This window comes from Papio anubis, chromosome 16 (assembly GCF_008728515.1).
Source record: "Papio anubis isolate 15944 chromosome 16, Panubis1.0, whole genome shotgun sequence".
NCBI lineage: Eukaryota > Metazoa > Chordata > Mammalia > Primates > Cercopithecidae > Papio > Papio anubis.
In genome coordinates, this window is record NC_044991.1 from 52520174 (window position 1) to 52542842 (window position 22669).

At 40.6% G+C, this 22669-nt stretch overlaps 1 protein-coding gene and 1 long non-coding RNA gene across 5 annotated transcripts in view; one reads left to right on the forward strand and one right to left on the reverse strand.

The window, feature by feature from the left end:
- The window catches only part of MCM8 (minichromosome maintenance 8 homologous recombination repair factor), a 44567-nt gene that overhangs the window by 2746 nt on the left and 19152 nt on the right, over positions 1 to 22669 (reverse strand). For 3 of the 4 annotated variants that reach the window (XM_003905050.4, XM_017944996.3, XM_009216527.4), the window contains 7 exons: positions 20422 to 20452; positions 19241 to 19381; positions 15028 to 15169; positions 9580 to 9775; positions 7336 to 7555; positions 6224 to 6433; positions 5002 to 5078 (listed from right to left, as the gene is read on the reverse strand). In XM_003905050.4, coding sequence (XP_003905099.2) covers positions 5002 to 5078; positions 6224 to 6433; positions 7336 to 7555; positions 9580 to 9775; positions 15028 to 15169; positions 19241 to 19381; positions 20422 to 20452 — 1017 coding nt within the window. The remainder of the gene's footprint in view (positions 1 to 5001; positions 5079 to 6223; positions 6434 to 7335; positions 7556 to 9579; positions 9776 to 15027; positions 15170 to 19240; positions 19382 to 20421; positions 20453 to 22669) is intronic. The other variant, XM_017944995.2, reaches the window with a different exon arrangement.
- On the forward strand, positions 52 to 19352 carry LOC103888095. Its single transcript, XR_004179026.1, has 3 exons — positions 52 to 1142; positions 3384 to 3600; positions 19265 to 19352. It is a non-coding gene; the product is annotated as an uncharacterized LOC103888095 (long non-coding RNA).

Genomic DNA, 22669 nt, shown 5'->3' on the forward strand with positions numbered 1-22669 from the left:
TTTTATTCCCATTTTATGGATGAAAAAACATTCTTATTAGGTTGGCGCAAGAGTAATAGTGGTTTTTGAAATTTTTTTTTCTTATGGCAAAAACTGCAACTACTTTTGCACCAATCTACACTAAGATTAAAGTGACTCGCCAGAAGTCACTTTATTAGTAAGTGGCATATCTCAGATTTGAATCTGCTACACTGCTTCAGATTTTAAAAAGCTATGTAAAATATTTGAGCTAGTTTCCTGAAACAGAAAAAAACTCACAGTGATCTCTCACCTTTGAAGGTGGCTCTGTTCTCTTCTGCTACCTCGTGTATTTTCAATTTTAGGAGAAAGCTGATGTCAACTGTTTACTAAATATAAGCATTTAGTTTTTAAAATAAAGCTAAGTGCTCTGGTAACTCAGACAAGCTATGTCACAGTTTAAGAACTTTCTTATTCAACTGTCGGCTTCCCAGTTAAAAGGTTTAAAAGGTTTAAAACCACATTAAGGGCAAAAATTGAACAAAGCTGAAGAGATGAAAACCTTGAAATGGAAGATTTAATGAATGAATGAATGATTACTAAGGTCAATTTTACCATCAATGCAGGACATTTACTGAGGGCCTACTTTATGGCAGGCTTGATTCTGGGCCCTGGGAATATACTGGTAAATGAGTCAGATAAGGTCCCTGGCTCTCATGAACTAAGGACAGAATGCATGTTAAGCATAACAAACAGGTAATTCATAATCTAATTTCATTGTGTTTCACTGGATCTTGATCTCTACCATGGAAGTAGTGTCAGGTAATTCCAATCAAACTATTTTCTTTTTCCTGAAAATTTTTATGAATGCCAGTAAACACACTAAGACAATTCAGGGAAACAATCTGGTAATGTCATGTGGGTACTGTTTACACTTAATAATAAGACCTCTTTTTTTCAGGGGCCCAGATGTAAACTGATCTGAAACTTGTTCAAATTTACCACCAAAGCAACTCTGGGAAGCAGTACGAATACAGAGTTCCATGAGACAACACTTAAGAGTTCCTCTTGGACAGGAAAGCACATGCAAACACTGTCCAACATGAGTATTCAGACACGCAGAGAAATCTTATACCAAGTATAAGCCAACCACAAATGGGCAACATAGCATTTTTATTGAAAAGGTAATTATAGCCTAATTTACTCTGCTTAAGCATGATGCTCAGGAGAACTAATCTACCGTGTCCATAGATCAGTGAATTTATTGTGGAGAGACACTAGACAGTTGAGGTGATGTGTGTGGTCTAAGGCCTGCAGAAACTGAGCAATGGTAAAGCCTCAAAAGGAGAATGTTAATTCTGGTTAAGAGAGAAAAGGAGCAGGGTAGTGTACCCCTTAATTTGCTCAACAGATGAACAGTCTACAAAGTAGAAACATGATATTCAGGAGAGCCAGGCACCAGAAGACCCAGAGGGTCATTAAAAGGAAAAGGAAATCAGGAGTGGGAATCTCAGCCACACTCCCAAAGGTGGAGTGTTCAAGTGCAGGAAGCAGCGAAAGCAAGATGCACACATCCTAGACTGTAATCACCTTCTCATCATTAAATAAGAAGTACCTATTTTTAGTCTTTGTTTTTGTTATAGGAAAAAAAGTTAAAATAAAAAAAATTCTGAAATTTTGGTTGGGTTGTGACTTACTTTCCTAATGGGAAAAAATATCTCTGCTAGGTCAGTCTCTAGTCTGGTCTCTCAGAAAGCCATACCCACAAGAAGTCAGGCAGACAACTAGATTTTGTGGCCATTTTTTTACTTCATATGCTAGCATGCCATGCCCCTAGCAGCAAGTTATATGAGAAAGTCTAGTAAATTTCTAGACTATCTGGTTGCTTATTAAATGGCAACTGGAGGGTCTCCAACATATATTGAGATCAACTGGAGAGGGACTAAAGCCAGGCTGGCAAAATTTCCAGCTACAAGATCCCTCAAACCCTAGTACTGAATCACATAAAGAGAAAATTGATGGATCAAGCACTGTGTGATGCCAGGTGCAGTGGCTCCCACCTGTAATCCCAGCATTTTGGGAGGCCAAGGTGGGCAGATCACCTGAGGTCAGGAGTTCAAGACTAGCCTGGCCAACTTGGCAAAACCCTATCTCTACTAAAAATACAAAAAAATTAGCTGGGCATGGTGGCAGATGCCTATAATCCCCGTTACTCAGGAGGCCGAGGCAGAAGAATCGATTGAACCCGGAGGCAGAGGTTGCAGTAAGCTGAGATCACGCCACTGTACTCTCTAGCCTGGATGACAGAGCGAGACTCTGTCTTAAATTAAAAAAAAAAAAAAAAAAAAAAGCACTGTGTGATGCCATACCAACAGGATACTTAGACACAGAAGGTGAGTTGTTAGAAATTAGCTGAAAGGGGTCGGGAGTCAATAATTATTAATTTTTCTTATTATGAGGCAGTTACTTTGGTGCCACCAATAAAAAATTAAGAGCTGTCAATTCTAGAATCTTTAAAGCTTTCAAAGACAGCCAGTAGAACCTCACTGCTGCTTACAAACTGAGACTGAATTAAGGAGAAAGGTTCCTCTTCTTCCATGGACTTCCTATAAGGGCAGGAAACAAGCTACAGATGATTGCACCTTCAAGAGGTGACATGGGTGCCCTTCTACCCATATGCATACTTCCAGAGGCAGCAGAGAGAAGACAGCAGCCTCCAGGGATGGGCCAGTACCAGGCTGGGGTCAAAGAGACAACTAGGTAAAGTGTCTCCCTATGAGGAAAAGACAAGAAGAAAAGGATCTGCAGCTAAGACATACTGCACAATTTAGATGGAGGGCATTGAGGACTAGAACATAAAAATTCTTTGAAAAGGGTAATTTTAGAAACTTCTTATCTAGGATGAGATCTGCCAGTTTTTGAGGCCTTCAGTTTACGGTATAACTCAGAGAAAAGGGGATCTGCTCAGCCTCATCTGAATATCAACAAAACTTGCACTATCAGGCCAGGCGTGGTGGCTCACACCTGTAATCCCAGCACTTTGGGAGGACCAGGCAGGCAGATCACTTAAGGCCAGGAGATGGAGACCATCCTGGTCAACATGGTGTAACCCCGTCTCTACTAAAAATACAAAAATCCACCAGGTGTGGTGGCATGCACCTGTAGTCCCAGATACTTGGGAGGCTCAGGTAGGAGAATCACTTGAACCCAGGAGGCGCAGGTTGCAGTGAGCCAACATGCACTCCAGCCTGGGCCACAGAGCCAGACAGCCAGACTCTGTCTCAAAAAAAAAAAAAAGACTTGCGCTATTGATAGTAAACAGTGTTTATTGAGTGTCCTCTAATGTATCAGAACCCTATTTATCACTTTATAGAGCATCACTGCATGACACCTCAGAGCACAATCCTTTGTGGTGTGTTTTACAGCAGAGGAAACTGAGAAGCAGTGTGTAACTTGCCATGGCAGCTCCAGGTTGGACTCCAGAGCCCTTGCTCTTCCAGCTATGCTGCACTTTTGTTCACAGCCAAAGGGGAATAGCTGGGCAAAACCACCTGGTTCTGATACGACGCAAGCCCCAGAATCAGCAGCTACTAGGACAAAAGAATTCATCTACCTTAGAAGAATCAGAAATTACTTAACAAAGTAAGATAAATAATTTCATCTTCAATATATTTTTTGGTCTTGGAAAAGTAGATTCCTAACAGATATGTATTTTCATTGCTATGAGAGGATATTAAAAATGCATTTTAAATGAAAAGAACAAGGTATAGTATGTATATGGTATGTTGTTATAGTTACCATTTGTCTACAAAGAGGAAAAAAGAATATATACATAGTCACACAAAAAACTGCTAATAATTGCCACTGGCTAGCAGGAAGAACGGGATAGCTATTAAATAAGCAGAGTAGGAGGAAACTTTTTCCACTATATACTTTTTTTTTTTGCTCAGTCACCCAGGCTCGAGTACAGTGGCACAATCTTAGCTCACTGCAACCTCCGCCTTCCAGGTTCAAGCAATTCTCCTGCCTCAGCCTCCCAAGTAATTGGGATTACAGGCGCTCACCACCATGCCTGGCTAATTTTTTGTATTTTTAGTAGAGACGGGGTTTCACCATGTTGCCCAGGCTGTTCTCGAACTCCTGACCTCAGGTGATCCACCTGCCTCAGCCTCCCAAAGTGCCGGGATTACAGGTGTGAGCCACTGTGTCCGACCTATACTTTTTGAACTTTGGAATTTTGAAGCTTATGAAAGTATGGACCTATTAAAAATTTTTTTAGCTGGAATAAAAAACGTACCTAAAATAATATTTCTGATTTTTAAAAGTCTATGTCTAAGGTAAACATATATGCTCAATTAATTTTTCTTTTCTACCTTCTAGGAATCATTATCTACTAAATGATGTAAAATGCAAAGGATACAATTTACCAATATTTATCAAAAACCTATAGTATTTACTGTTGAACCCAGAAATATCACTTCTGAGAATTTATCATGTAGGTGTACAACTTATCCACGTATATAGTATCTTACATAGAACATTACTCACTGTAGCATTATTTAAAAGCACAAGAATGGAAAATATCTATGTGTCAATAAGGAACTGATCAAATATACTATATAGTATATCTACACTATAGAATACTCTGTAGCTATAAAAAAAGAATCTCTAATAAGAAAAGATCTCTGAATATATTGTTAAAATTCAAAACTGATACAGAAGAGTGTAATCGGTAGACTATTTATGGAAAAGCAATGGGTTTCTGGGTGAAGGGCGAGTAGGTGGTAAATAGCACAGGAGCTAGCTCCTCTCCAATAGGTTTTGGAACTGATTATAGCACTATGTAAATGTATTACTCATTCAAAAAAATTTTAAAGATTATTTACACAGTGAGAAATATTTTAAACTAAGAAACGATACTCTGTTCAGGAGGAAAATAAGTGACCCAATGGGCTAAATAAAAGCAGCCTTGGCCTATTGCCTAATTTGAGATGGGAAGATAACTGGTATTTCATTTAAAACTATTTGATATTTTTATCTTACCTATATTTCATAATTTCCACTATATCCTCAGCATCTTCTTTGGTTGCTTCCTCTCTCAATTCCAGCCTTGCTCGTGCCTTTAAAAGAAAACACCATCTTCAGATGACAAAAGATGAATATATTTACCATAGTATGTCTAAGCTTTACTTCATTTACTAATTTTACACAAAAACTGACCTTTACGTGAGGAAGGTCATAACATCAGAAGTCAAAATATGAAAATAATTCTCTGGGCTGGCGGTGGTGGCTCATGCCTATGATCCCAGCACTTTGGGAGGCCAAGGTGGAAAGATCACTTGAGCCCAGGAGCTCGAGACCAGCCTGGGCAACAAAGTGAGGACCTGTCTCTACAAAAAAATTTTAAAATTAGCTGGGTGCGGTGGTGTATGCCTGTAGTCCCAGCTACTTGGGAGGCTGAGGTGGGAGGATCGCTTGAGTCTGGGAGGAGAGGCTGTAATAAGCCTTGATCATGCCACTGCACTCCAGCCTAGGTGACAGAGGGAGACCCTGACTCAGGGCAAAAAAAATAAAATAAAATCTGAAACCTTGACTATGAAATTACAACTCACTTAAAATAAGGATAAAACTCGTTTTTACTTATTAATGTATCTTTCTCAGTATTCATTTCAGGAGATTGGATGATAAAATACACTTGGTTTTCCCTTGCCTTTTACTTTTAGGAAATCATGACTAACCAATATGGTAAAACAACAAAGAGGAGTTAATCAGATTTTAGGAGCTAAAAGTCCAAACTCTAAGCTAGCTAATCTTAACTGCTGGAGTTCTCTTAGTATTTCACAACTGTGAATAGATATTACTACTGTTAAAAACACAGGCACTATCCTTGTGAACCTGTCATGTAATAAAATAAAATACTCAAGATACCTGACACATTCCATGTTCCCATATACTCAACTTGGGATCTCAGAATCCTAGTTAACCTAACCACTTTTCAGACATTCCAGGAGTCTCCTAAGAGTCAGTCAAAGAAAAACAAAAGTTGCATGCTAAGTAATTGATTGTATGACTAGAAAGAAGTAGCTATACTTTGATATGTTACAGACATGACAAAATCTTTTTAAAAACTTTCATCCATCCATTTCTAACGTCTCTCAATAGAAAGAAAAACGGAGTCAGTTATGCAGACAATACTTCAAAAGAGAAGTCAAGGCACACCCTTCCCCTTTAAGCCAAAAAAGCATGACTATAAAAAAAAACAAACCTCTGTCAGACGAATCAAAGATTCCAGCTGCCTGGTAGTGATTGGTGAGCTATTTAACCTCTGGCTCTGTTTCCGGAGCTCAAGGTAAAAATCTTGAAGAACTTGAGCAGCTTCTTTGGATAGCCTTGGGTACACATACTGTCGAGCATAGCCAATGTACTTTCTCAATAGCTGGTGGGGAATGGGATCTATTGTTTCTCCAGGAACCACCTGAAGCATGATTAAAAGGCCCAAGATAACAAAGATAAGTGGCAAATAAAATCTTTCTGCTAAAATAACTTGTTTAGGCCAGGTGCAGTGGCTCACGCCTGTAGTCCCTGCACTTTGGGAGGCCAAGGAAGACACATCACCTGAGGTCAGGAGTTCAAGACCAGCCTGGCCAACACAGCAAAACCCCATCTCTACTAAAAATACAAAAATTAGCCGGGTGTAGTGGCACGCGCCTGCAGTCCCAGCTACTTGGGAGACTGAGGCAGGAGAATCTCTTGAACCCGGGAGATGGACATTGCAGTGAGCCGAGATCACACCACTGCACTCCAGCCTGGGCGACAGAGTAAGACTATGTCTCAAAATACATAAGTAACTTGTTTAGACAAATACACAATTCTAAAAGACTCTCCAAATCAACCAAACACTTTAGCTGACTTAGATTCCTTTTTTTTTTTTTTTTTTTTGAGACGGAGTCTCTCTCTGTCACTGAGGCTGGAGTACAGTGGTGTGATCTCAGCTCACTGCAACCTCTGCCTACCAGGTTCAAGCAATTCTCCTGCCTCAGCCTCCTGAGTAGCTGGGATTACAGGCACACGCCACTACACCCAGCTGATTTTTGTATTTTTAGTAGAGACAGGGTTTCATCATGTTGGCCAGGATGGTCTTGATCTCTTGACCTCGTGATCTGCCTGCCTCGGCCTCCCACAGTGCTGGGATTACAGGTATGAGCCACTGCGCCAGGCTGACTTAGATTATTTCAAATGAAGTTTACATAAACTCTAGTATTGAAATATTAAAAAGTTCTGATTAAAAAAGTTTATATCCTGCTCTACAATAAGCCACACACTGAACTTTGACTTTCAAACAGAACCAAACTGAATAAGGAGAAGAAACATTTATACCTTTAGTCTTTCTGATAATGGTTTCTCAGAAACTACTTCAAGTACCGAAGTATTTGAATCTTGACTATTCGTACGAGCTACTGTGACACTGCTAATGGTTCTCTGCTTTCCAGCTCTTATTGCAATCACATGTTCAGAGAGTAAGTGATCATGATGCTCATTTGGAGTATCTAACAGGATAAAGACCAAATCAAATCTGGATAGTAGTGCACTCCCCATTCTACGAAGCATGAAAGAAAGAAGAAACAATGATTGGAATCAAAAGGAAAAACAAGAAAATTGTTTACTCACTTGTTTACTACTCAAGTTCCATGCAGAACTTGAAAAACCAAGATTTAGGTTAAAGAAATAAGCAAATAGCTTCCTGGATTTGATGTATCCACCCACTGCAACATGGGCACAAGAATTACATGTATCTACCCTGGGTAGATTGAGGACATGGCCCTTTCTCACACCACCAAACCCACTGAATTCTTCTTTATGTCCTATTATCACTAATTAGCAATACTGCTACATGACATATCAGAGGTTAGCTAGTTCAGTATTTTGTTCATGATACCATTAAAAAACAAAATCTAAGTCCCCTGGATTTTTGTTCAATAGATCTTTCTGATTTTTCTAATACAGCACTTTGTCATTTTACTAAAGAAAAACTACTAGTAGGTCGACTTTTTTGGTGGTGGTGGTAAATACCCTAAATCTCCAAGTACAAATTGTGTATTTCACTATGTATCAAACACTGTTTCTATATTGATATATTATTAAACAACAGGAAATTAACTCCACTCCCACTAGGCTTAAGGCTCTAATTTTTTAGGAGGCACTCTTTTGTCTTTTTCTCACTTTTGTATCACTTATTTTTCCTTTTCCACACATTTTGTCCAAGGGGTACAGAATGAATTAGAAGAGAAAACACAGATATAAACATTGTTTTTGAAAAAAGCGGGATCACACCACATATTCAAGTATGTTAATGTGCTCTTCTCACTTAATAGTACAGCACAGACATGTTCCCCCATTAGTACATACAAAGCCATTTTTGTTCTCATAATCACTACAGTCTTACTATAGTTTTAAGGTGTTTCCAATTTTTGGCAGCAATAATGCTGCAATACCATGCTATAAACCTATCATTGTGCACTTGTATGACTATTTCTGTGAACAGTAGTCCTAAAAGTAGAGTGGCTATAACAAACAGAATATGCATTTAGAATTGTGATTAACATACCAAGGGGTCCTTCAAAATAATAAATTGTGTATGTGAGAAACAATTTCTTTTTTTTTCTTTGACATGGAGTCTCACTCTTGTCACCCAGGCTGGAGTGTGGTAGCACAATCTCAGCTCACTGCAACCTCCACCTCCCGGGTTCAAGCAATTCTGCCTCAGCCTCCCAAGTAGCTGAGATTACAGGCGGCTGCCATCATGACTGGCTAATTTTTGTATTTTTACTAGAGACGGGTTTTTGCCATGTTGGCCAGGCTGGTCTCAAACTCCTGACTTCAGGTGATCCAACCGCCTCAGCCTCCCAAAGTGCTGGAATTACAGGCGTGAGTCACCAGCCCAGCCAGTGAGAAACCATTTCCACACTACTTTGCCAGTAATGATTAATATTTAAAATGTTTGCCAATCCGGTGGATCTCACTGGTACTTCACATTAAAGTTTACAGCTCCCTCAGTGTTAGGATGTATGAGCCACTCCGCCTGTGCCATAGAGAAACCATCACACTACTTTTACAATAATGATTATTTAAAATGTTTGCCGGGTCAAGCGCCGTGGCTCAAGCTCAATCCCAGCACTTTGGGAGGCCGAGACCGGGCGGATCACGGTAGGGTCAGTGTGAGATCGGTGACCATCCTGACTAACACGGGAAACCCTTCATCTCTACTAAAAATACAAAACTAGCTGGCGCAGGCGGGCGCCTATAGTCCCAGCTATGTGAGGCTGAGGCAGGAGAATGGCGCCAACCCGGGAGGCGAGCTTGCAGTGAGCTGGAGATCCGCCACTGCACCTAGCCTGAACGCAGAGGAGACTGCCTCAAAAAGTTTGCCAATCTGGTGGATCTCACTGGTACTTCATTGTTTTACTTTGCAATGTTTAAGCACATTTTTGTGCATTTATTGGACATCTGTAACTACTGTGAACTATCCATGTATTTCCCATATAGTTCTGTGAACTATTTCTTTTTCTTATTGAATTAGAGTGATTCAATATATTAAAGGTCTAAATATTTGAAGAGACTTACTTTAAATTCTCAGAAACTGTTTTGGCTTTATTGTAATGTCCTCCAACTGGATTTGCAGCAGCAATAATGGAAGTTCTTGCAGGAAGGCTACAAACCACACCAGCCTTAGCCAGACTAATACTTTGCTGCTCCATGGCTTCCAACAAGGCTTGATGTTGATTCCCCATCTTATCAAATTCATCGATTCCACAAATACCTACAATCAAAGGAGAATAATGCAGACAAAAACATTTTTTCTTTGGTTGAGTTCCAAATTTTATAGGATAGAAATTGTTTGACAATAATTATTGCCATTGGTTTCAGCAGTTAAAATTATAAAATGTCATACAATGGAGAATTACTGTTTGTTTCACCACAAGTAACACATTTGTCTTATTTAACTAAGTTTTCTGTAATAGTTATTCCTTTAGCATTTTTCATACGCAAGGCACTGTGTTGTGAGGATTACAAAAATGAAGAGGAGGTAAGAGTAACCCTCAAAACGTTTAAGTACTTAAATTCAAACGGGTGAGATTTTACACACACACACACTTTATTAAGTATACTTCAAAACACATATAAGTTTATTATGTTTAATAAGTATATTTCAAAACCTATACCAGGTATTGTCTATACACTTCTATGCACTTATAGGGAAATCACTTAACCTCTTTAAACATAATACAATGCACCACCACTAACTAAAGGCACTGTATGTACCAGGAATGTCATGTCTATTGCATTAAGTTATTGGAGATTCTCTAACATTACCTTGTAATATTTGTCTTCCTTTCTCCCCATACCAGTTAGGTTAGTATCTGGGGGTCACATCTGAAGGGCTTTGCTGTGGTTAAACCCCTCCGTATCTACTCTACACCCAAGTAAGCCTTGCTAGCACAGAGGAGTATATGGAAAATAACTGCTGATTAGTCTTTTTGACCCCCAGCTGCTAACCTAACTGGTATGGGGAGCAGGGAAGACAAATAATACAAGATAATGTTAGAGAGTCCCCAATAACTTGTGCAATAGACATGACATTCTTGGTACATTCAGTGCCTTTAGTTTATTTCAACAGATTTTATTCTATCCTTGAATCCATTTCTGGTTTCATGTTTGGGTTTTCTACTTCACAGAACCAATTATGTTGAATTTCCTTGTTCTCTCTGTTACTTCCCCTCTAATTGCATTAAGCTTTGTTCTTTTGCATTCACTGTGATTATCTCAAGCCTCTCCTCTTTATAATTTCTCATTCAGCAGTGTCAATTTTACATATTAGTTTAATAACATTGTTAGTCATCAATTTGTCTCTCACATCCTTATCTTTTTGTTTCGAGCTATTTCATTAAATTTATGTTCTTATCAAACATGAAACACGGGAAATTTTCATTTGTTCCTTAGATTATAATTTTGTCTAGAGTGAGGTCTTTTATTAGGCATATTAAATGTCTTTCTTTCTTCCTACATTATTTCTTCATAGCTGCTATGCTGTCTCTTTATCTTGCTCATGTATAACAATGGCTGCTCTGTCCAAACCTATTTTTTCCAACACAGTATACATGAATTCTTGTCAATACTCTTTTCCCAATGTAATTTCGTCCCATTTTTTCCTTTCCAGCTACAGTTTGCACTTTTTGGTAACCTAAATGATTTAGGAGGGGGAAGCAAGGGGGGGCTTTGTTGAACTTTGTGCCACTTTTCTTGCTGATCTCTCTTCTGAGGGTTTACCCCCCTCTGTTGGGAATGTGTCCCATATTCATGGCAGGGGATCCCAGTGCATTAGCCTGTTCCTGCTGTTCAATGTGGAGCTCTGGGACATAGTGAGCCTTCCCTGCCTGTGCTAAGATCCTAGCAGTGGTATACTCATAGGCTTTATCTCCACCTTTCCCTGGGCTGTCTATTGCTCTGTCTGCCTATACCTCTCTGGATTCACGGTATTACTGGAAATTATCAAGATTGCTAATACAGTTTCTCAGAGATAGGGATGGGGTAGGAACAAAGTCAAGCTACTCCCTACTCTGGCTGTCACTGTTCAAAGTGGAAAGCAGGAGCTGGCAAGCCTTTTCTGCAAAGATGCAGAAGTATATATTTTAAGTTTCACAGGCCATGCACAATCTTACATATTCTTGGGCTTTTGTTTGTTTGTTTGTACTTTACAATCTTTTAAAAATATAAAAGCCAGTTTTAGCTTGTGGACTGTACTAAAACAGGCCGCTGGCTGGTTTGACCTATAGACCAAAGTTTACTGACCCCTTGTTTTAAAGCATAAAACATAAACTTTGAACTTTTTTTTTTCTTTTGAGAGACAGAGTTTCGTTCTGTTACCAAGGCTGGAGTACAGTGGCACCATCATGTCTCACTGCAACCTCCATGTCCTTGGTTCAAGCGATTCTTGTGCCTCAGCCACCTGAGCAGCAGGGATTATAGGCATGTACCACTTCACCCAGCTAATTTTTGTATTTTTAGTAGAGATGGGATTTTGCCATGTTGGCCAGGCTGGTCTCAAACTCATGGTCTCAAGTGCTCCGCCCGCCTTGGCCTCCCAAAGTACTGGCATTAAAATTTTTTTTAAAAACCTCCAAATCACCTTCTACTTCTAGTTAATGAAAAGTTGCATGGTTTTATGAGTATCATCTTTTTATTACCATATTTTACCTGGTACTTAGCAAAGATATTCTCACTTCTGATAAGCTATATAATAACCAGATACATGTTTTTGGTATTTATTTATTCAGCAAATATTTACTGGATATAAATGCAATAAACGTATAAATTCAATAAACTGAATGCCTTCTATAAAAGTACTATGTTCTAGGCATGCCGGATATGGCAGTGAAAAGACAAAATTCCCTGCTCCTGTGAAGCTTACGTTCTACTCAGCCAATACGGGGGGTAGGCAATAAAAAAGTAAATAATATAGAAGGTAAAAAGTGCTATGGAAGGAAAAAGTAGATTAGGGTAAGGAAAATAAGGTCTGCTAAGGTGGCAGCAGGGCAGGAGATGTTATAAGTTAAAATACAGTATTTAGGGAAGGCCTCACTGGGATCAGGACAGTTGAGCAAAACATGAAGGGGGAAAGAAAACAAGCCTTTGCAGCTCTATCTGGGGTAAGAACATTCCAGGCAAACGGAACAGCAAGTACAAAGGCCCTTATGAGGAAATGTGACCTGCCTGGTGTGCTGGTGGTGTCCAAGGTAGAGCCGCCAGTGGAGCTAGAGAAGACGAAACATGGGAAGCAGCAGATAAGGAGGCAAAAGAGGTGAAACGCCAGAACATGAATGGCCCTGGACCACTCTCAAGACTTTGGCTTTCACTCTGAGCGAGATGGGCAGTTACTGGAGGGTTGTGAGCAAAAGAGTAACATAATCTAATTTTTAATGAGATTACTGTATTAAAAATAACAGGAAGGGGTAAGGGTGGTTGCAGGTATGCCAATTAGGAGATTACAGTAATAATCCACGTGAGACATGATGGTGCCATGGACCAGGGTAATGAAGAAGTGGTTAGATAGTGGATATATTTTGACGGTAGAGTCAACAAGATTTGCTGACAGATTAATATGGGGTATGAGAAAAAGTCAAGGATGGCTCCATGTTCTCTGATTTGAGCAATTAGAATGAGAGAGTTGTCATTTACTGAGATGAGGAAGACTGTGAAAATAGATTTGAAAGGCGAAATCAGGATTTTAATTTTAGACATGTTAAGTTTGAGAAATCTGTGGAGATACTGTGTAGACAATAAGAAGTATATGCCTGATATTTAAGGGAAAAGAGGTTATAAATTTAGAATTTTTCACAGATAGGTAGGTAAAGCCAATGAAACAATACAAGATCACCAAGAAGGTAAATGCAGATCTAGAAGACAAAAGGTCCAAGAACTACACCTAAGTTAACAACAAGTAAGAGGGTGTGGAGATGAAGAACCAGTAAAGACTGCGAAAGAAGTAAAGAATGAAGTAAAGTGGCCTGGAAACCAACGAGAGTTAAGGGTCTCAAGTAGGAGGGAGTGATTAACTGTGTCAAATGTGGCTACTAGGTCCTGGGTTCAGAAAAGTGGAAGTCACTGGAAAACCAGGAGTGAACAACCTTAACTTGACTGGAATCTGGGCACTGCCTGACAGGAACATGTTTTTCCAGTGAGGTGAAGGCATCACAAAGAGAAACCTACGTGGCAAAGCCCAGTGTAGAGGGTTCTTCTTGCTGGGCCCTATGCCTGGATTTCTTATTACCTATCACTCAAATCCTCAAAAAAAACAATGAGTTGGTTTACAATACGGCAAAACTATTCATTCTAAAGTCATTGAATGTGATTGAAACATGCCTGTAGCTGTAATCTCAGCACTTTGGGTGAGTGAGGTGAGATCACTTGAGGGCCAGGAGTTCAAGACCAGCCTGGCATGGTGAAACCCAGTCTCTACTAAAAATACAAAAATTAGCTGGATGTCGTCATGCACACCTGTAATCCCAGCTACTCAGGAGGCTGAGGCACTAGAATGGCTTGAACCTGGAAGGCAGAGGTTGCAGAAAGCTGAGATTGCACCATTGCACTCCAGCCTGTAACCTGGGTGACAGAGCGAGACTCTGTCTCATAAAAGAACAAAACATCTAAAGTAACAGCTCTTAATCTTTTTTTTTTTTTTTTTTTTTTTTTTTGAGACGAGTCTCGCTCTGTCTCCCAGGTTAGACTGCAGCGGCCCGATCTCGGCTCACTGCAAGCTTCGCCTCCTGGGTTCATGCCATTCTCCTGCCTCAACCTCCCGAGTAGCTGGGACTACAGGCGCCCGCCACCACGCCCGGCTAATTTTTTTGTATTTTTAGTAGAGACGGGGTTTCACCGTGTTAGCCAGGATGGTCTCAATCTCCTGACCTCGTGATCCGCCCGCCTTGGCCTCCCAAAGTGCTGGGATTACAGGCGTGAGCCACTGCGCCTGGCCGCTAACAGCTCTAATCTCTTACTGCAAGTCCTCTGTGAGCCAGGGATGACATCCACCTTTTTGTCAGTGCCAAGATTTTTAAACTATTTAGAGCTAAATAATAGTAATGCATTCAACAAGTATTTACTATGCCCCTATGTACTAGGCAATGGGAACATGGCAGTCAACAAGACATCCAAATCCCATCCTACAGGGAGCTTACTATAAAGCTTCAAAACAGGCTTTAGAAAAAAAGATCACAAACGTGACAAGCAGTATGAAATGGGATGGGTAGGGAACTATACATATTTATTTGATTTTTACATATACTTGTATCTGCTATAAGATTCTGAAAATGAATGACATTAAGTACAGTTTCAATTCTGTAGTATAAAAATGATGATACTGCATTTCCAATGATTATTTGTGACAGTGTCAACTTACTGGTTAGGACTGTGCTATCTAAATGTCTCTTAAACAGAATGTAAAGAAATTAACTGGAAAGGAAAAGGCTTTTTAAGAAGTACCAGAATCACTAGTTATTCCCTTTGGTTTCTCACCTTGATCACCAAGTACCAGGGCACCAGCTTCCAAAGCAAAATCTCCAGAGGAACTATCTTTTGAAAGAGTTACCGTCAGACCAGAGGTGGTCGTGGTGTTACCACAAACATACACGCCACGTGGAGCAACATTGCATGCTGCCTAAGGAAACAAAAAGTTTAAGGGAATCATCCAAAGTAAAAGGGAAGTAATAGCTAACAGCAGGTGCTCACAAACGTTAGGTACATGCTAGGTATTCTTTTAAGAGCTTTACTGTACAAGGTGCACCATCACCATCAGAGGAAGGTATTATTATATCCTGATTTACTGATGTCAAAACCAAGGCCAACAAAGAGTGAATGAGGAACTACACAGCTATGAAAGTGGAAAGTCAGGATTCAATCAAACCCAGGCAGTCAGATTCTGAAGTCTGTGGTCATATAAATACTCAACACAATTCTAATTTATCCTTCATTTTCTAGTTCAAAAAGCAAAAACATGAGTACCAATTTTAATTTTGAAGGTTCCAATGCTTCTTTAAACATCAGGTAATAAAATGGCTTAATACATGCTCACCTTCTGAGCAAACATGCTATAACAGGCCAGAAAAGTAAACAGCACAAGAGTTAAAAGCATAGCTCTCTGCAGTCAGGCAGATGTGTTTAAATCGTGGCTCCACCATGCACCAGCTGTGTGGCTCTCAGACCTCTCTGAGTCTCAGCTTCCTTATGTTTTATCACAGCATTGCCCTGAACAATAAATGAAATCATGTATGCAAGGCACTTGATTTGGTACCTGGCACATAAGGCTTGAACGGCTTGAACCTGGAAGGCAGAGGTTGCAGAAAGCTGAGATAGTATTCACATCTCAAACACCCACTGTTATCTTATGCTGCTGGCTCAATAAATAGTAATTACCATTATTTTTGTTACTTACATAGTCTTTCTGAGAAACCTTATAACACACAGAGTATGATGATTTACTAGGTAGTCAGAAGAAAACACAATTAAAAATACAAAGTAAATGGTTCACAACGGTTGGTGTTAGCCTAATTTTTATTTTGTTTTGTTATATTTATTTATTTATTTATTTATTTATTTATTATTTCTGAGACAGGGTCTTACTCTGTTGTCCAGGCTGGAGTGCAGTGGCACAATCCTAGCTCACAGCAACCTTGAACTCCGGGGCTCAAGTGATTGTCCTGCCTCAACTTCCCTAGTAGCTGGGACTACAGGAGCATGCCACCATGACTGACTAATTAATTTTTTGTAGAAATAAGGTCTCACTACGTCGCCCAGGCTGGTCTAAAACTTCTAGGCTCAAGTAATTCTCCCACTTCAGCCTCCTGAGTAGCTGGGACTATAGGCACATGCCATCACACCTAATTTTTTTTAATTGTTTTTAGAGACGGGATCTCACTATATTGTCCAGCTTGGTCCTCCTGCCTCAGCCTCCCAAAGTGTTGGGATTACAGGCATGAGCCACTGCTCCCAGCCTGTTAGTCTCGTTTTTAAAAACCCTGGCTTAGTGTGGCTTAGATGTCATACTCTATGCTATTCAGAATGTTTAATTTCCACTAATATTACAGATTCTATTTTTAAATGGAGCCAAAAGCATTATTCCAGGTCTGAAAAACAAGGAAAACTGCCAGTGTAACTTCTTGGTATTAACACTTTCAATACCACTACATATATTTTGGAACAACTATCTGCCAAGAAACATTGGAAAAAAAAAAAAAAAAAGCAAAAAAAGGAAGTTTTATATACTGCAAGCAATATGTATAAATTATGAGATGTGTACAGATAAGACACTCCAGGGGTTAAAGCAGGCTCCCACCTATAATTCACTAATTCCAAAGTTACACACACACACGTGTACACCACCACAAAAGACAGAAAAAAAAGTTGTAACAATTCAGATCCCCACATGCATCTTTTCCGACATATTCTAAATATACTGTTTTCTTTCCTTTTCTTTTTTTTTTTTTTGAGACGGAGTCTTGCTCTGTTTCCCAGGCTGGAGTACAGTGGCACAGTCTGGGCTCACTGCAACCTCCACCTCTCGGGTTCAAGTGATTCTCCTGCCTCAGCCTCCTGAGGAGCTGGGATTACAGGCGCCCGCCACCACGCCCAGCTAGTTTTTGTGTTTTTAGTAGAGACGGGATTTCACCATGTTGGTCAGGCTGGTCTCGAACTCCTGACCTTGTGATCCACCCCCCCCCCCCCTTTTTTTTTTTAAGACAAGGTCTTGCTCTATTGCCCAGGCTGGGGTGCAGTTGCACAACCATGGCTCCCGGCATTCTCCAACTCCTAGGCTCAAGCAATCCTCCTGCTGCAGCCTCCGGAGGAGCAGGGACTACAGGTGTGCGCTACCATGCCCAGCTAATTATTTTATTTTTTGTAGAGATAGGGTCTCACTTTGTTGCCCAGGCTGGTCTTGAACTCCAGGCCTCGAGTAATCCTTCCGACTCGGCCTCCCAAAGTGTTAGGATTACAGGCGTAAGCCACTGCACCCAGATTCTTGTTCATTATGAGCTTTGTTTCACCTATAAGGGGTACCCTGAGCCTCTGTTGTCAGGCTACATTGTAGCGAGGTCTCAGAGCAGAATTTATTTTTTAAAAAGTAGCCCCAGCTGGCCAAAAGGAACCAAACATAGATGAAATGTCATAGTAGGAATTAAAATGACTGGTTTAACACTCAACCACAGGCAATAAAGGATAACTCAGATATGAAGGACAGTGGGTTTATAGTGTAATGACAAGATCAAAGCAGTTCGCAAGCCTGGCTGCATATTAGAATCATCTGTGGACTGTTGTACACATATAGACACTAGGACTCTAACATGGAAATTCTGAACTCAATTGGCTTGCAGTGGGCTATGGTATTTTCAAAGAGCTCCAAAGGTAATTAAGATGTACAGCCAGGTCCCAATCCTTGGACAAAGATTTAGGAGACACACTACTACAACTTACAAAAGGGCCAGAGAAGCCCTGGTCAATTTTCCACATCGAGTGAAGAAGGGGGTCACAGGCATTTTTAGAAAGTACACTGGCTGAGCGCAGTGGCTCACACCTGTAATCCCAGCACTTTGGAAGGCTGAGGCAGGCGGATCTGCTTGAGCCCAGGAGTTCGAGACCAGCCTGGGCAACATGGCAAAACCCCATCTCTACAAAAAAAGCATTAGCCAGGCATGGTGGCACATGCCTGTAGTCCCAGCTACTTGAGAGGCTGAGTTGGAAGGATTGCCTAAGCCCAAGGTGGAGGCTGCGGTAAGCAAAACTACACCATTGCACTTCAGTCTGGGCAAAAGAGGAAGCCCTTGTCTCAAAAAAATAAAAGTAGAAAGCACATTACAGCTGGCTTACTGGGCGTCACTTTAAGGAAACTACAAGCATACCAATAAGCAGCACCTTCTAGAGCCATCATAAAACCCAGCAAAGGAAAACCACTAGGCTCTGACTGGCAGAGGCAGAATCTTCTTGGGGATCTACAAATGACTGGTCACAGCAGTTGCCTTGCTTTGGGCTGGGCGTGGTGGCTCACACCTATAATCCCAGCACTTTGGGAGGTTGAGGTGGGTGGATCACTTGAGGCCAGGAGTTCAAGACCAGCCTGGCCAACAAAGCAAAACCCCGTCTCTTCTGAAAATACAAAAATTAGCTGGGCGTGGTGGTGCACACCTATAATCCCAGCTACTCAGGAGGCTGTGGCACAGGGATTGCTTGAAAGTGGGAGGCGGAGGTTGCCGTGAGCCCAGATCACACCACTGCACTCCAGCCTGGGCAACAGAGTATGACTCTGTCTCAAAAAAAAAAAAAAAAAAAAGTTGCCTTAGCAGACTGTTCTTAAAGCCCAATACAGTGTTTATGTACTTGTACGAGGGAGAATAGGTGACCCTGTTTTAACTCCCTTGAACTATTCTGTTCATAGGTGAGGTCACATAACAACGACAAAGACTAGCAAAACAATGGTTAGAGAAATGGTTAATATTTCCTAATAGTTGATGTCTCAACAGACCAGGATGTTTGTACAGCCTATGTAACAGGAAACTGGCTCAATTCAAAAATATGGTCAGATATAAGTTACATATTACTCACACAAACTCCAATTCACTTATGCCACCTAACCATGTCCTCTGGAACACACACAGTACACGCTTTGAGAAAATTCACTTGTGAATTATTAATGCATTTTACAAGCAAAAGAACAAACACTAAATGACTGATTTTCTACCTGTAGCATCTGACTTTTTCCTAGGCCTGGATCTCCAACAACAAGGATGTGTGGGTCTCCTCGAATTGGAATTCTGTTTTTGTCATCTGCAAATTTCTGGCTTCCTCCAAAGAGTGCTAATGCCAAACCTGCTTTAACAAGCTCAAGTGCGAAAAAAAGAACAAAAAACAAAAGTAAGGAAAACATAAAGATGACTAGTAAAGAAGGTACTCCCCTCCTTCTATAACATTGATTTGTTTGGGGATTGCTTTAAAAGTCTGATTGAATGTTCATTTTTTTCTAAGAAAAGGAAGTCTAAAAACAAACTTCTATCATGTAAATGATTAAAAAGTAAAAACTTGAAAGCATACAAAATCAGAGAGGTATCTTAGAAATTACTAAGACCTACCTTGCAAGGCATAAATCCATTCCACAAAAACGAGAAATATTTTTTTTTCTGCTTTAATACTGGCAGTGTCTAGTCACTTTAAAAGCCCATTTCTTACCAAAAGTAGCTGGGTGTGGTGGCACGTGCCTGTAGTCTCAGCTACTCGGCAGGCTGAGGTGGGAGAACTGTTTGAACTTGGGAGATGGAGGTTGCAGTGAGCCGAGATCGCACCACTGCACTCCAGCCTGGGCAACAGAGCAAGACTCCGTCTCAAAATAAATAAATAAATAAAATAAAAGTCCATTTATATTTACTCTAGTTGGTAAAAGTTTTTTCTTAAAAGGAGCTATACGGCTGACATCTATAATCCCAGTACTTTGGAGGCTAAATTGGGTGGATCATTTGAGGCCAGGACTTAAGAGACCAGCCTGGGCAACATGGCGAAACCCCATCTCTACAAAAAATACAAAAAAAGTAGCTGCACATGGTGGAGGACGCCTGTAGTCCCAGCTACTAAGGAGGCTGAGGTCAGGAGGATGACCTGAGCCCCAAAGCTCGAGGCTGCAGTGAGCTACGACTGCGCCATCACACTCTAGCCTGGGTCACAAAGCGAAACCCTGTCTCAAAAAATAAAAAAATAAAAATAAAGGAGCTATAGTTTGCTTGCCTCCCATATTATTAGTTTACAAATAAAGATTCATGTTAAAATATAAATAACTGGCCAATAGATTTTTGCTATTTTCTGGAAAGTCTTTATATGTTATTTTTGCTAACTCTGTATACTTTTTGAGTAAAGACGAAGTAAAATACTTACTTCATGACCAAAAATGACAGGGCAAAGTGAGCTGAAAAACAGAACACAACTTATAAATTCTAATTTATACTTCATTGATCCATTAGATCTCCTTTACAATTTGTTTAACTTGCTTAATATCAACAAAGACAAATGTAAAAACTTTACATCCCCTCAACTCAAATTTTATTCTTACAGTAAATTTCTCAAAATTCTTGGTTAATCTATAAAGGTTAGAATGTTTTAAAAAAAACTCTGCCTGGATAAGGAAAAGAGGATACTTGCAAAGCATCTTTTTTTTTTTTGAGACGGAGTCTCGCTCTGTCGCCCAGGCTGGAGTGCAGTGGCCGGATCTCAGCTCACTGCAAGCTCCACCTCCTGGGTTTACGCCATTCTCCTGCCTCAGCCTCCCGAGTAGCTGGGACCACAGGCGCCCGCCACCTCGCCCGGCTAAGTTTTTGTATTTTTTAGTAGAGACAGGGTTTCACCGTGTCAGCCAGGATGGTCTCGATCTCCTGAGCCATTGATCCAGCCTGTCCAGCCTCCCAAAGTGCTGGGATTACAGGCTTGAGCCACCGCGCCCGGCCGCAAAGCATCTTAAAGTAACCAAATACAATGTTGCTCTTCTTGTACAACTGGCCTTAAAATGCATCACAATCATGGTCTTCCATTTTAGGATACAGGATTATATTGTATTTTATGTGAATAGACATCTTGAGACTGTGAAGCCAAGACATTGACAGGAGACTAAGAAGTGAACTCAGTATATAATAGTGTAAGATGCGGTAAAATTTCCTTTTTTTCAGTTCAAGTCAAAAGGTCAAATTAAATAAGAAAATGAGGCGGGGTGCAGTGATTTGTAGAACCAGAAAGTTCAGAAAGGTGGGATAACTCAAAGCATGGGCCTCCAGGCTACAGGTAAATCTAAACATTTTCTGGTTGACAATTGGTTGAGTTTGTCTAAAGACCTGGGATCAACAGAAAGGAATGTTTGGGTTGCAAGAGGTTGTAGAGACCAAAGTTTTATCATGCAGATGAAGCTTTTAGCTAGCAGGTTTGAGAGAGAACAGGCTGTAAAATGTTTCTTATCAGACTTAAAATCTGTGTTGATGTTAATGCCAGAGAGGTATAAGGCATGTCTGACCCCCACTTCCCTTCGTGGTCTGAATCAGTCTTTCAGGTTATATCTTGAAAGCCCTGGCTGAGGAGGAAGTCTGTTGAAATGGGTGGGGGGGCCTTAGAATTTTATTTTTGGTTTACAGGTTCATGCCTGTAATCCCAGCATGCACTCTGGGAGGACAAGGTGGGAGGACTGCTTCAGCCCAAAAGTGCAAAACTAGCCTGTGCAACAAAGTGAGACCTCAATATCTACAAAAAAAAAAATTAAAAATTAGCCAGGCGTGGTGGCACACACCTTTAGTCCCAGCTACTTGTGAGGCTGAGGTGGGAGAATAACTTGAGGCCAGGAGTTTGAAGCTACAGTGAGCTATGATTGTGCCACTGCAATCCAGCCTAGGCAACACAGCAAGACCCTGTCTCTAAAAAAAAAATTTAGAAAAGAAAAAGAGTATAAAGCAGTACATTTGTATTTGTCAATTTATAAACAAGGAACAAACAAAAATAGGGTGGGAGAGAAAACCAGGAGTAAAATGTGAGTCTTTATTCCCTTTTAATATATGTAAACACAGAAGGAAGTGGTAGTGTGCTCGTATCCCCTTGGCACTCACTGTTCAGTATGTTCCGACTTCCTACTGGCACCTGCACCTGTCTGCCAAAGACCTTTCTATGGCCACACAAGCATCATCAGCAGGCAGGATGGACAGGCCAGAAGTGCTGAGGTATTTAATACTCCTGGGGGCAGTCCCACATGTAGGCCCTTAAATGGAAAAATATTGAGGCTGGCTTTCCACAGTGGAGTGTTCCACTGGCCCAGGAGGATTATGTCCCAGATGCTAGTGGGTCACCTGTTCGTTAAGGCACCTACACTAGCTGCAATCACTTCCCCATTTCCCTACCAGTAACTCCAGAATCACCTCCCAAGTAAACTATGTTGACCCAAATCATTGCTTCTGAAGGAATCTAAACTAAAACATAAACTTCCACTGTCACCTAGGCTGGGTTGACAAACTTTTTCTTAAAGGGCCAGGAAGTAAGTATTTTCAGCTTCGCAGGCTATACTGTCTCAGTCACAACTACTCAACTTGTAAACCTGCAAGCAACTATGAACAGTAAGGTAAGTAAACAGGGTGGGGCTGTATTTTAATAAAAC